Genomic DNA, 12,571 nt, shown 5'->3' on the forward strand with positions numbered 1-12,571 from the left:
GCCTGAGCACCAAAGCAAAAAGAGTGGAATGAGGAGATTATGAGGCCGACTATCGGACTATCGGAGCGCACGCGTGCTTTTTCCCATCAGAATCTGCATCAGATTAGATTAGATCGATTTGATCAGTTTGGGAGATGGATCTTATCAACCATGGTCGAGCAGTAGTGCGACAGTCGAGAAATCATCAAGGAAAATCCCTGTAGTTTTTTTGTTTTTGTTTTTTTAGTTCTGCCTCATGTGTGTCTTTCATTTTCACTGGATCAAATGATAAGACGGAGTATCCGATGTCACGAGTGGAGGATGACAGCCGAAAACAGCCAGATGCCCAGGAGGGGATCCACACGATGCGATCAGGACTCCAGGCCGAGACTGCTCTGCCGCAGAACGGACGGAGAAAAACGTAGAAAAAAAAGAAAAGACGGGATGAAAAAGGAAAGAAAACTTTGATTCACTTGCTTTGTCTGAGGCATTAACAGCGAATACTGTATGCCGCCTGATGAGGATGTACAGAATACCCAGCTGCTCAAGGATTTGGACTCTGCTCAGGCCACTTCTTGACTGCCGTCCAAGCAATCAGAACAAGCATGCTTTCTCCCCACCTAACCGGAGTCGTGGTGTCACCGCGTTCCCACCCCGGCCTGTTAGGGAATTTTCTCGCCCTCCCCAACCTGTCGGCTTTTCCGCCAATTTCCTTCTACGGCCGGTTATCGCTCCTTGGCATCGCGTGGGATCCCTTCATATTGAGACCACTAGATGATTAGATACCTTAGCTTATTTGTGTCGGTGACTTGGGCTTGTGGATGTGTAACGTATGACGAACCGTGAGGCCTGACTCGACCGATACCCGGTGTAGCCGTAGTTCAGGGTAAACCCAAGATTGAACGGATCACTATCAATCTCTGTGGCAAGAGAGGAGAGAAAATTACCCGACCGCGACCGAAATCCATCAAATTAATCAAATCAATCAATAATGCATGATGACACGGTGGATTACCCTGCGAGCAATTGGAGCTGCCTATTGGCTGGGATTAGCATCGGACCGGCCGGTGCTGGGGCCATTTCCCTGCATTCAGCCAATCGAGCCTGGCAGCCACCGATCAGGCACTGATCTGGGTCCGCTCTGGCCAAACGCCCCCCTTCTGATTGGCCTATTGCCCCAAGTTATCTGATCCCGTCGTTATCTGATCCGCTAACTGGCTGCTGATGACTCCACTCCCCTTCCAAGGTTGCATCTGCTGATTGGCCCGCTGGGATTGCCGACGGAAAAAAAACTCACACCACCAGGACCCATCCGGCGAAAGGCGCGTCTTGCGGGAGCGAAAATTTGTTAGCAACTTCGCAACTCCCCATTTGATTAATTAGTCCTCTTTTTTTTAATTACCCACTTAGGCCATGGCCATATGCCGTTGAGTTATCCCACTCGACGACCGGGCCATACGGGCATACATATATAGAAAACTAATCTGTCCTGTTTTTCTCAATTTCCCTCCCTTTCTTCCTCCTCCATTCCAACTCCCCCTCCCTTGCTTACCCGCCCCTTGCTTATTGGAGGAAGACAAGATCGATACCTGGTCATCATGGGTGTCCTTGATATGGTCAGGAATCGCAAGGATTCCGAGATTGTTTCCGACCTCACGGCCACCGAGAACCATCAGCCCAAGCAGACCTCGCCGGAAGACCCCCCTGCATACTCTGGTAGTGAATCGGAGGACCGTCGACTGAGCTTGGAGGCACGCAATGAGAAGGCTATCGAGCAGGAACCCGATCAAGTCACCAAGAGTGCCCATCTAGGTGTGCAAAAAGCCGAAGCTGCCGCGTTGGTATGGAGCAAGAAGGCTGTCTACATCACCTATGCCTGGTGGGTTTATCCTGTATAACAATTCTGCCGATGATGCATGATCTAATTATAAATGTCGTTCAATATAGGGTCTGGGTGTGTTTCTTCTTGCTGGCCTTGCAGATGGCCATTGGCACCTACGCCCAAGCCAAGGCCTATGCCGACTTTCAAACCGCCCCGGCCATCAGTACCGCTAGTATCTTGGCCAGCATCATCGGCGGTGTGATGAAGCTGCCTGTCGCCAAGATCCTCAACATCTGGGGTCGTTGTGAAGGTCTCCTCATCTTCACCGCAATCTACATTCTCGGAATCGTCATCCTGGCCTCGTGCAACGGTCCCAGCAGCTATGCCGCTGGTTACGTCATCTACTACGTCGGCTACGATGCTCTCTACATCAGTTTGGATATCTTCGTCGCTGATACCTCTGGTATGAGGAACCGAGCCTTCGCCATCGCCTTTGTCAGCACTCCCTTCATTTGCACCGCCTTCACTGCTTCGCTGGCTGCCGACAGCTTCATCTACCACACCGGTGGATGGCGTTGGGCCTACGGTGCTTTCACCATCATCATGACCGCTGTTCTGGTGCCCATGGCTCTGGTCTTCAAGTTCTATCAGAAGAAGGCCGAGAAGCTTGGTCTGTACAAGCACGAGCCCAGTGGCCGTACTTTTATGCAGTCCACCGTCCATTACATCCAGGAATTCGATAGTATGTTCTTCCTTTGTGGTCTACAATAATAACCCCCGCTAACCATGCCCAGTCGTGGGTGCCGTGCTCCTGATGGCCGGTTGGATTCTCCTCCTCTTGCCTTTCAGTTTGCAAACCGCCGGACGTGCCCAGTACAAGAGTGCCAGCTTCATCGCTGAGATCGTCGTCGGAGTCGTCGTGTTGGGTATCTTTGCTGTCTGGGAGAAGTTCTTTGCCCGCGCGCATTTCGTCAGCTATGAATTGCTCAAGAAGCGCACTGTCCTGGGTGCCTGCTTCTGCTCCGCCCTGATCAACTTCAGCTTCTACTGCTGGGATCTCTACTTCTTGTACTTCTGCTACGTCGTCTACGACCTCGACACCGCCATGGCTGGTTACATGACCCAGATCTACAACGTCGGATCTTGCTTCTGGGGTGTGGTCTTTGGTATCTGGATTCGCTACGTCAAGAGCTTCAAGTGGTCCTGCTTCTGCTTCGGTCTTCCGCTCCTCATGTTGGGCGCTGGTTTGATGATTCACTTCCGTGGTGATGGCGAAACCAACCAACTCCCTTACACCGTCATGTGCCAGATCTTCATCGCTTTCGGTGGTGGTACCTTGGTTATCGGTAACCAGATGGCCGTCATGGCCTCTTCTGACCGTGAGAACGTTCCCCTCATGCTTGCCCTCATCGGTCTCTTCGCCAGTCTGGGTGGTGCTATCGGAAACGCTGTCTCTGCCGCCATCTACAGCAATACCTTCGTCGACGCGCTGACCTCTGCCCTTCCCGACGACCTCAAGGGCAACGCCACGCAAATCTCCAACGGCGGTTGGGCCCTTCAGCAGACCTACCCCCTGGGCTCTCCAAGCCGTAACGCTGCCAACTATGCCTGGGGTTACAGCCAGAAGTGCGGTGCCATTGCTGCCACTGCCATTCTGGTGCTTGCCTTCCCTTGCATCGCCATCTGGAAGAACTACAAGGTCGACAAGAGGCAGAACAAGGGTGTTATGCTTTAAAGGCTTTCCTTTATTGTCGTTATGGAGTACCATGTGAGAGATACCCATGTTTATACATATAGAGTGGAATGAGTGGATAGGGGTGAAGGAATTGGGGAAACATGCATTTTTGTCCTTGAGCAACAGGCATGCACCAGGACTCAAAAAAGTACATACTTAATAATTGTTGTCCGTATAATAGTTTTTTCTCGATGCAAATAATATCAATGGCATTTTTCTCCCTTCTTTCAACCCCGCAGCACGTGTTCCCTATCCCTGCTTTCTCCAACTTCAAAAGTAACCATCACATTAATCTAGTCCATCCATCTATCCACCTTGGATAGTCAATAATGGGAGTCCTCCAGAAATATCTAGCCCTACTCCCCCTTCACTGGCCGGGACTCGGACTGGCAACTTCCTCAACCAACACCACCGACATCCTCGACCTCATCAACCCCCTCATCGGATCCAACAACGGAGGCAACGTTTTCGCTGGCGCCAGTCTTCCATACGGCCTTGCCAAACCCGTCGCTGACGTCGACGGACAAAACACCGCCGGCTTCTCTACAGACGGCAGCAATGTAACCGGCTTCTCGTCTCTCCACGACGCAGGCAGCGGCGGGAATCCTTCCCTAGGCAACTTTCCAATTTTCCCGCAGTATTGCCCAGAAAATGAGATCGACAATTGTCATTTTTCGAAAGATGCGCGTAAAGTGCACTATGCGAATGACTCGGTCGTCGCACGACCGGGATATTTTGCCCTGTCCTTGGAGACTGGGATTCGGGCGGAGATGACGGCGACCGAGCATGCTGCTCTGTATCGGTTTACGTTTCCGACTGCCACGAGTTCGAATGGATCTGAGCTGGACCCGGTGATGTTGATTGATTTAACCGATTTGTGGGATAGTCGACAGAATGCTTCAATTAGTATCGATGCCGACACTGGGCGAGTCAAGGCAAATGGGACCTTTTTACCCAGTTTCGGGGCGGGCTCTTATATGTCGTATTTCTGTGCTGACTTTGAGGGCGCTTCCATCCGTGATAGTGGAATTTGGGTGAATGATAGAGCTGGCAACGAGCGCAATGACCTCTTTGTCACGCGCGGCTTCAATCTGTTTTATATTCAAGCGGGTGGTTTTGTGCGGTTTCAGCGACCGGAGAATGGCACGGTGAATGTCAGGGTTGGTGTCAGTTTCCTCAATGGGGATAAAGCATGCGAAAATGCCAAAAGGGAAATTCCTGGACCAGTGTATGACTTTGATGGGATTCGGACACGCGCAGAGGATGGATGGAGGGAGAAACTGAAACCTGTATCCGTGCAGACTGGGGGCGTGGATAAGGACCTGCAGACGAGCTTCTGGAGTGGAATCTACCGGACGATGCTTTCGCCGCAGGATTTGACCGGCGAGAATCCTCTCTGGGAGAGCGATGAGCCGTACTTTGATTCTTTCTACTGGTATGTATACTCGCTGTATCGCACATGACCAATGGACTGATGATTTTAGTATCTGGGACTCTTTCCGAGTACAACATCCTTTCTTAACGATAGTCGACCCTCAGACGCAATCGAGAATGGTGCGAAGTCTTCTGGACACATACAAACACGAGGGATGGCTACCAGATTGTCGCATGAGTCTATGTAAAGGCTGGACGCAAGGCGGATCGAATGCAGATGTCGTCCTGGCCGATGCATACGTCAAGAACCTAACAGGTATTGACTGGGATCTAGCATACGAAGCCATGGTAAACGATGCCGAGAATGAGCCTCTGGAGTGGTCATACCAAGGTCGCGGTGGTCTCCAGAGCTGGAAGAATCATCATTACATCCCCTACCTGGACTTTGACTATCTGGGATTTGGGTCCAATACTCGAAGTATATCCCGCACCTTGGAATATTCCTACAATGACTACAGTTTATCGATCGTGGGAAAGGGACTCGGGAAGGAAGATTATACCAAATATCTAGCCCGGGCTAGTAACTGGCGGAATCTGTACAAACCGGATCAGACGTCCTTTGTTACGGGGAATGACACCGGGTTTGTGGGTTTCTTTCAGCCAAAGTATCTTAACGGGACGTGGGGATATCAGGATCCAATTGCCTGCAGTGAATTATCAGGTTCCTGGTGTTCTCTCACATCCAATCCCTCTGAGACTTTCGAGTCCAGCGTATGGGAATATCAATTGTACTTCTATCTCTTCCTAATTGTCAAAGAAGTCCGCTAATTATCAACAGCTTCGTTCCCCACGACATGGCCTCACTTATACAGCTACTTGGTGGCCCAGAGAATTTCGTATCTCGCCTTGACTTCTTCCATACCTCCGGCCTGGCCGATATAGGCAACGAGCCTGTCTTCCTGACCGTATTCCAATACCATTATGCCGGTCGACCTGCGCTATCATCTCGTAGCGCTCACAGTTATATCCCCTCATCCTTTAACGATACCACATCCGGACTCCCCGGAAATGACGATTCAGGTGCCATGGGTGGATTCACCGTATTCTCCATGATGGGCCTTTTCCCTAACCCAGGTCAGAATGTTTACCTTATTACAGCCCCATTCTTCGAAGCAATCAGTATAACGAACCCTGTGACGAATAAAACGGCTACAATCCGCAATGTCAATTTCAACAAGGATTATAAGAGAGTGTTTATCCAGAGTGCGAAATTGAATGGCCGGGATTATAAAAGGAATTGGATCGGACATGAGTTTTTCACGGAGGGAATGACGCTTGAGTTGACATTAGGGGATGAGGAGAGTGACTGGGGGATGGGAGAGGACGCTTTGCCACCGAGTTTGGGCGGTAGTACTGGCTCTGATACTGATTAGATAAATAGATCAAGCCAATATAATGTGTACTGGAATTGAAGATTTGGTATGTGCATGCGACGGGATTCGGATGTGGCATTCCTAGGACAGCGAAGGGTCTGGTGCGGAGAATTTTGTGTACGCTGTTGAAAGGAGGATGTAACATGGGGTCCAGAAGAGATTTGGTGTTCACCATTTTGGATTATCTTGAGAAGAATGTGATATCAGATGAGGGCGTACAGAGGAATTGCAGCCCCACGAAGAGGGGAAGCGGGGATACATATTGCACGGATGTAGTGTATTTTTCATCTATCTACTATCCTATAGACTATTTATGATAGAGATGATGTTTTTTTTTTTTTTTTTTTTTTCCAAGCTCCGAAGTATCAGGAGGTAGTTTGACTGGTTCAATGTTCCCGTTTAGGTGTTGTTGACGCTATACAACTTCCACGCATGTGGATCAGATTCAGCCACAACAATTTCTATATTCGATTAAATATTGTATCAACTCTTTACTTTTATCCTCCTCTTGTTAAATAATATGCATGTCCCATGACTGTTTGATCCTGATACAACTCTGTTGAGCCAATCAGACAACCCACCTGGATTACTCATTCACCCCACTGCCTCGGTTTCTCCACATCAAAAAAAAAGGAGCTCCAAATCTCCAACTTTCAACGGTCTAAAGCAGCCAAGCGAAGCGAAGCAGATCATCGACGCCCTTTTTCTCGTATTCCTTTACGCATCCTTTATCCATACAGGCGACCACATATCATCATTATTCCTGTTTGCTATCCAACCAGCCAGTCTCTGGTTGGTTCGTTCTTCCCCATCTTTTCTCGGAATCTTCTTCCGTTTAAATTGCAGAGAAATCAATATTTCCTATGCCGTCGCGTCGCAGTCACACCAAGTCCCGCAAGGGCTGTCTTGAATGCAAGCGAAGGCATGTCAAGGTAGGTTCTAGATTTAACTAATTCCATTGCTTATTTAATCTTTGTTCCACGTGTGATTGCTGTGTCCTTCTGGATTTACTCTTCGTTCCCCATTTACGGAGGCTCCGTCGCGCAGCTTGAATCCGCAATTGAGACAATCCACTGACACCGTCCAGTGCGACGAAGGGAACCCCAGATGCAGTCTATGCAAGAAACGCAAGCTGCAATGCACCTATCCTCCACCCTCTAGCGACACCGATGGCCAGTCCTCCACTCCACACGAACTGATGGACCTTACGGCTGGATCCACCGAGCTCCCCTTACCCACACGACAGCTCGAAATAAAGCTATTTCACCAATATATTACCGAAACCTATGTCACCTTGCCCGAGCGCCAATTGAACGCGGAATACTTTCAGAAAACCCTACCCAATATTGCGGTAAACCATCCGTATCTACTGGACGCCATCTTCGCCCTCTCCGCCCTCCATATTGCCTCCTTAGAGCCGGATGAGATTGATAATCGGCCATGGCTGGAGGTCGCTCTTAAGTACCAGACACAAGCGTGCTCCGCATTTAGTCGGGTGCTCACGGAGATCACCCCGCAAAACTGTGGGCCAGCGTTCATCTGCTCGGTCTTCATCATGGTCTGCGCGACAGCCTACCCGTCTGCTTCCCGGGGCGATCATCCGTTTGAGCCTCTATACCAAGTGCTGGAGATTCGTCGGCTGATTGCCGGTTGCGCGTTTCTATATTACCAGCTCACAACGAACGAGCACATGGAGGAAATAAGCGGGTGGATACCGAAGGAAGACGAGACTATAGAGCTTCCGGATAGGTGAGTCTTGTTCCCTATTCTTTGCTCAGAAGCAAATACTAATATTGGTACAAGTCCTTGGACTTCAAAGATGGTTTCACTACGCAGGTTGGTGTCAGAACACTGGATTTAAGAAATTCTCACTAACATTGTCAGCACTCTGTTGGGATCACTTAACCAACTACGCAGCAAGATTGAGAATAATCCCGGCCCGCACCAGACGGAATATATAGACACGTGGGGATTACTCGACGATTCCATTAAGCGATGGCCAACGGGTGGTAAACGAGGCGGCATCATATCGTGGCCGATCCACATCAGCGAAGCATTCATTATTCTGCTCAAAGACGGAGATTGGATGGCGCGCATCCTCTTTTTGCATTATGGTGTCGGCATGCATCTCCTCTCACACAAATGGTTTGTTAAAGACTGGGGGCGTCGTCTAGTTACTGCCGTGGTGCAGCCTCTTGAAGATATTCCACCCGAATGGACCACCACAATTGCCTGGGTAAAGGATGCTGTTGAAACTGCTGGGTAGTTGGAGGAATACCAAAGAAGTAAACACAAGACAAAGAAAGCAAGGGCATAAAAATTGAGCCAGTTGACTCACCAATATTCCACGCAAGCCTTATGGCGTGTTGCAGCTGAACCGCCTTAAGCTCTGCCGATCAGCCCGCCAGGCACAGTGGGACGATAAGCTTTGATTTCAGCTTTATCACACCATCGCTCAAAGCCGACTTCATTACCAATGGTCATTCATTGGGACTAATAGTCGGGCGATCCCTTCGACGGATATCTCAGCTCTTCCAGTTCTTATCGAAATGGAACCCCGGCAAGCTCTCCGCACCACCTTATCTTTCCCCTTCCGGAACATTCGCTCATTTGGAGTTTATCGCAAATTCTGCAATAATCTGTTTACCTTCTCTGTTCACTATCTTACATCTTTATTTTCGTGGACTTTTAATCTGTTTCTAAATCTTATTTGTTGGTTTTTGTATGCGACCGCGGCTCAGTCGATTGGGATTGGATGCATTGATACCCCAATATTCCAGAAACGACAGGTTCACCCGATGATATGACAATACGAGGGGTTTTATGGTCTCCCGGTCAAGATGTGGAGAAGCAGGTAAGAGATACGGCATAAATCAATCAGTTCCTTTTCCCCTCATCTCGTTTTATTTTGAATGGATTCTCTCTCTAATTACTGATATCCGAGGTTGGACTAACTTTAATCTTCTGACCAGCCGCTGCGCCCTTTGAAAGACACCTCACTCCCGGTCACAGCGACAGGTCCTTCGCATTCACTTTCCTCGAATGAACAAAAGGTTACTTCAATCATGTTTAGCGCGATAAGACCAGGACTGGCATTATTGTCACTTCTTTTCCTCTTTGCGCACTTTCCGAGTGTATACACTTCGCCCGTTGAGATAGCATCAAGTCTACGACGAGATAACAATGGACATGTCCATAAGATTGAAGATGGCAAGCTGGGTGCGGTAGCGAGCGAAAGCGCGATCTGTAGTCGCCATGGTACCGAGATGCTGAAAATGGGCGGAAACGCTGCTGATGCTGTAAGTGGTCCTCTGCCAGCCTTGCTCCGCCCCCTACTGGGAGCCTTGGGGCGCATCCAGAAGCACTGGAATTGAGCCTTATCCTGGATGATACTGAATCGCCTTGGCCAGATGGTTGCTACAGTATTTTGTGTCGGAACCATAGGTAAGTTTTCCGAAATATCACAACGAGCCCAGGCTGATTGATTCACCAGCCATGTACCACAGTGGCATTGGAGGAGGTGGATTCATGCTGGTCAAGGCACCGAATGGGACGTTCGAATTCATCGATTTCCGCGAGACAGCACCTGCCGCCGCCTTCGAGGACATGTACACGAACAATACCAAAGCATCCACCCGCGGTGGCTTAGCAAGGTACGATGACTCCTACTGTTATTCTTCATCCATTAACAAAGGTTCAGTGGTGTTCCTGGTGAGATCCGTGGTCTGGAGCATCTCCACAAAAGCTATGGCTCTCTGCCCTGGTCGACCGTTATGCAGCCTGCGATCCGAATGGCACGCGAGGGCTTTCCTGTCACCGAAGACCTGGTTAATTATATGAAAAAGGCGGTCGATGGCGAGGAGGACTTCCTATCCAAGAATCCGACATGGGCTCTTGATTTTGCCCCGAACGGGACCCGACTCGGCCTTGGTGATACTATGACTCGCAAGCGCTATGCCGATACTCTCGAGACCATCGCCAACCAAGGCGCAGATGCCTTCTACTCCGGGCCTATTGCCGAGACTATGATAGATGCTTTGCGGGCAGAAAATGGCACCATGGCACTGGAAGACCTGCGTAACTATACGACACTCAGCCGTGAAGTCGCCCATATTGACTATCGTGACTATAAAATCGCGTGCACTACGGCTCCATCAAGTGGTATTGTTGCGCTGAGTGCACTGAAGATTATGGAAGCTTATGGCCAGTTTTTCGCGCCTGGTTACGTCAACTTGAGTACACATCGCATGGATGAGGCAATTCGGTTTGGCTATGGTGAGGTAAGTTGCGGCGTATCCCTTGGGGCTTTCTCATGGCTAATTTATAATCCAGAGGACTAAATTGGGCGATCCACTGTTTCTCAATGGACTGGACAAGTATCAAGCGAATATGCTGAACCAGTCCACTATCGATAGTATTCGAGCCAAGATCTCGGACGTGCGGACTCAAAATGTGTCTGCTTATGATCCCCAAGGAATCGAGAGTCTAAACACGTAGGGCTTCCTCCTGGTCCGTCTAACTTGCAGTTGGCTGACGGATCTAGTCCGGGAACCTCTCACATGGCAGCCGTCGATCACTCAGGAATGGCAATTTCTCTCATTACGACGATTAATCTTTACTTTGGAAGTCATTTGATGGTCCCTGAAACGGGTATCATCATGAACAACGAGATGGATGGTAAGGATTCCACCTTCTAACGTTTCTTTTTCTGTTCCATATTAACTGATTACCCAGACTTCTCTACTCCTGGCTCATCCAATTCCTTTGGTTATATTCCTTCGGAGGCAAATTATATCAAACCCGGAAAGCGCCCGTTGTCCTCTGCATCCCCAGCCATCGTGACCCACCCCAACGGGACTGTATTCTTTCTCGCTGGGTCCGCAGGCGGTAGTCGGATTATTACAGCTACAATCCAGAATATCATCCATGCCGTGGACGAAGGGCTTTCCGCGGCTGAGGCACTGGCCCGACCTCGATTACACGATCAACTGGTCCCCAACCAAGTTTCGTTCGAGTATGCCTATGACAACGCGACCGTCGCGTTCATGAAAGCCCGCGGCCACAATGTGACCTGGCTTGCTCCGGGGCAGAGTACTGCCCAAGCCATCCGAGTGCTGCCAAATGGAACTTTTGATGCTGCTGGTGAGCCGAGACAGCTTAACTCGGGTGGATTTGCCGTGTGATTAAGGATGCTTCTTGATGAAGTTGTGATAGGCCTTTTTATAGTGGGTGCAGGGATGTAGATAGTGCATATTGCGGAATATCTATGCTTAGCCTTGATAGCATGTTACATACATCTACTTCAACTTGCAAGTCAAGTATGATAACGCAATTATTATCACCAATATGCGTAATGATATTTCCATCATGATCTGCCTCTGAATATTCCGAGTAGAAGCTGAAGTGGTGGTCCGTGCTCCACATTGCTCCGCGTCTTTCGCGTTGGATTGACGCACCTTTTTCATTCACTTCCCTAACCTCCTTCACTAGCCGTCAATATTCTTGGATAAGTGAATATTTTGGTTTGAGTCATTGTCAGTGTTGTTCATTATTTTCTGACCCCCTAGCAAATATATATAGGATTGGGTTGGTGCTTTGCACTTCAAAACCCTTTCTCGCAGAGTATGAGGGAGCTTTAGCTTCACATGGAAAATCGAGGATACTGGCCTTTGAACAGGACAGTGGTGAGTATCTCTCTCATTTGATATTTTAATTCTTCGATCGATAAACTCAAAAGCAAATCAACGAAGCAAAAAAGAAAGAAATTCCCGACGCTTTCTGACCTCTCCACTGCTCTCTAGCTCCTTTGACAGGTCTAATCCTCGATCCTACCAACCCACCCAACTATGCATAACACACTCGACGAGTACATTGCAACAAAATCGACACGCAATTAGCGCAGAAACACACAGAAACCGAGCCCCTACATTCCTCAGCAAGAATTAAACGAGAGAAAAAAATCTTGAAAAGAGTCAAAATGAAAGCCAGCAACATCGCCGTCGTTATCTCCCCTCCCCGTTTCGATCTGGATCTCTACCCCTTCGACGAAGAAGCCTACGACCGTGTTGTGGATGAGATTCTCTCCGACGAAGCTTCTTTTGGAGAGTATAACGGTGACTTGATGATGGATGGGAGCTATGAGGACAGTCCCTCGTGGTACCGTGGGGGTTCGGGAGCTGAGCAGACGGAGTCGCCTTATTTTTCGCTGGAGAAAAAGGATAAAACCGC

At 49.2% G+C, this 12,571-nt stretch overlaps 4 protein-coding genes across 4 annotated transcripts; all 4 read left to right on the forward strand.

Annotated features, from left to right (window-relative positions):
* Window positions 1-1,592: 1,592 nt before the first annotated feature.
* sit2 (putative siderochrome-iron transporter) lies at window positions 1,593-3,536 on the forward strand (the record flags this gene model as incomplete). Its single annotated transcript, XM_040827999.1, has 3 exons — window positions 1,593-1,858; window positions 1,927-2,543; window positions 2,596-3,536. The coding sequence occupies 3 exons, from the start codon at window positions 1,593-1,595 to the stop codon at window positions 3,534-3,536; spliced, it is 1,824 nt and encodes a 607-aa protein (XP_040690587.1).
* A 329-nt stretch (window positions 3,537-3,865) lies between these two features.
* On the forward strand, window positions 3,866-6,343 carry ASPWEDRAFT_108183 (GH92 family glycosyl hydrolase; the record flags this gene model as incomplete). The annotated part of the gene is made up of 3 exons (XM_040827954.1): window positions 3,866-4,971; window positions 5,021-5,698; window positions 5,749-6,343. The coding sequence occupies 3 exons, from the start codon at window positions 3,866-3,868 to the stop codon at window positions 6,341-6,343; spliced, it is 2,379 nt and encodes a 792-aa protein (XP_040690588.1).
* Window positions 6,344-7,206: 863 nt separating this feature from the next.
* Window positions 7,207-8,609, forward strand: ASPWEDRAFT_170413 (uncharacterized protein; the record flags this gene model as incomplete). The annotated part of the gene is made up of 4 exons (XM_040830615.1): window positions 7,207-7,275; window positions 7,431-8,092; window positions 8,147-8,179; window positions 8,228-8,609. The coding sequence occupies 4 exons, from the start codon at window positions 7,207-7,209 to the stop codon at window positions 8,607-8,609; spliced, it is 1,146 nt and encodes a 381-aa protein (XP_040690589.1).
* Window positions 8,610-9,258: 649 nt separating this feature from the next.
* On the forward strand, window positions 9,259-11,832 carry ASPWEDRAFT_38574 (gamma-glutamyltransferase). Its single transcript, XM_040834910.1, has 7 exons — window positions 9,259-9,642; window positions 9,754-9,787; window positions 9,837-9,996; window positions 10,044-10,623; window positions 10,676-10,836; window positions 10,887-11,020; window positions 11,078-11,832. The coding sequence occupies exons 1-7, from the start codon at window positions 9,409-9,411 to the stop codon at window positions 11,524-11,526; spliced, it is 1,752 nt and encodes a 583-aa protein (XP_040690590.1). The 5' UTR covers window positions 9,259-9,408; the 3' UTR covers window positions 11,527-11,832.
* Window positions 11,833-12,571: the final 739 nt, after the last annotated feature.

This window comes from Aspergillus wentii (assembly GCF_001890725.1).
Source record: "Aspergillus wentii DTO 134E9 unplaced genomic scaffold ASPWEscaffold_3, whole genome shotgun sequence".
In the NCBI taxonomy this organism is placed as follows: Eukaryota; Fungi; Ascomycota; class Eurotiomycetes; order Eurotiales; family Aspergillaceae; genus Aspergillus; species Aspergillus wentii.

What these genes read in the sequence shown, in the direction of transcription:
- ASPWEDRAFT_38574 (XM_040834910.1), top strand. Translation starts at nt 9,409, where the DNA reads ATGTTTAGCGCGATAAGACCAGGACTGGCATTATTGTCACTTCTTTTC. An exon ending in GCGGAAACGCTGCTGATGCT is followed by an intron (nt 9,643 to 9,753) that starts GTAAGTGGTCCT and finishes CGCCTTGGCCAG; the next exon opens with ATGGTTGCTACAGTATTTTG. An exon ending in TTCGGTTTGGCTATGGTGAG is followed by an intron (nt 10,624 to 10,675) that starts GTAAGTTGCGGC and finishes TTTATAATCCAG; the next exon opens with AGGACTAAATTGGGCGATCC.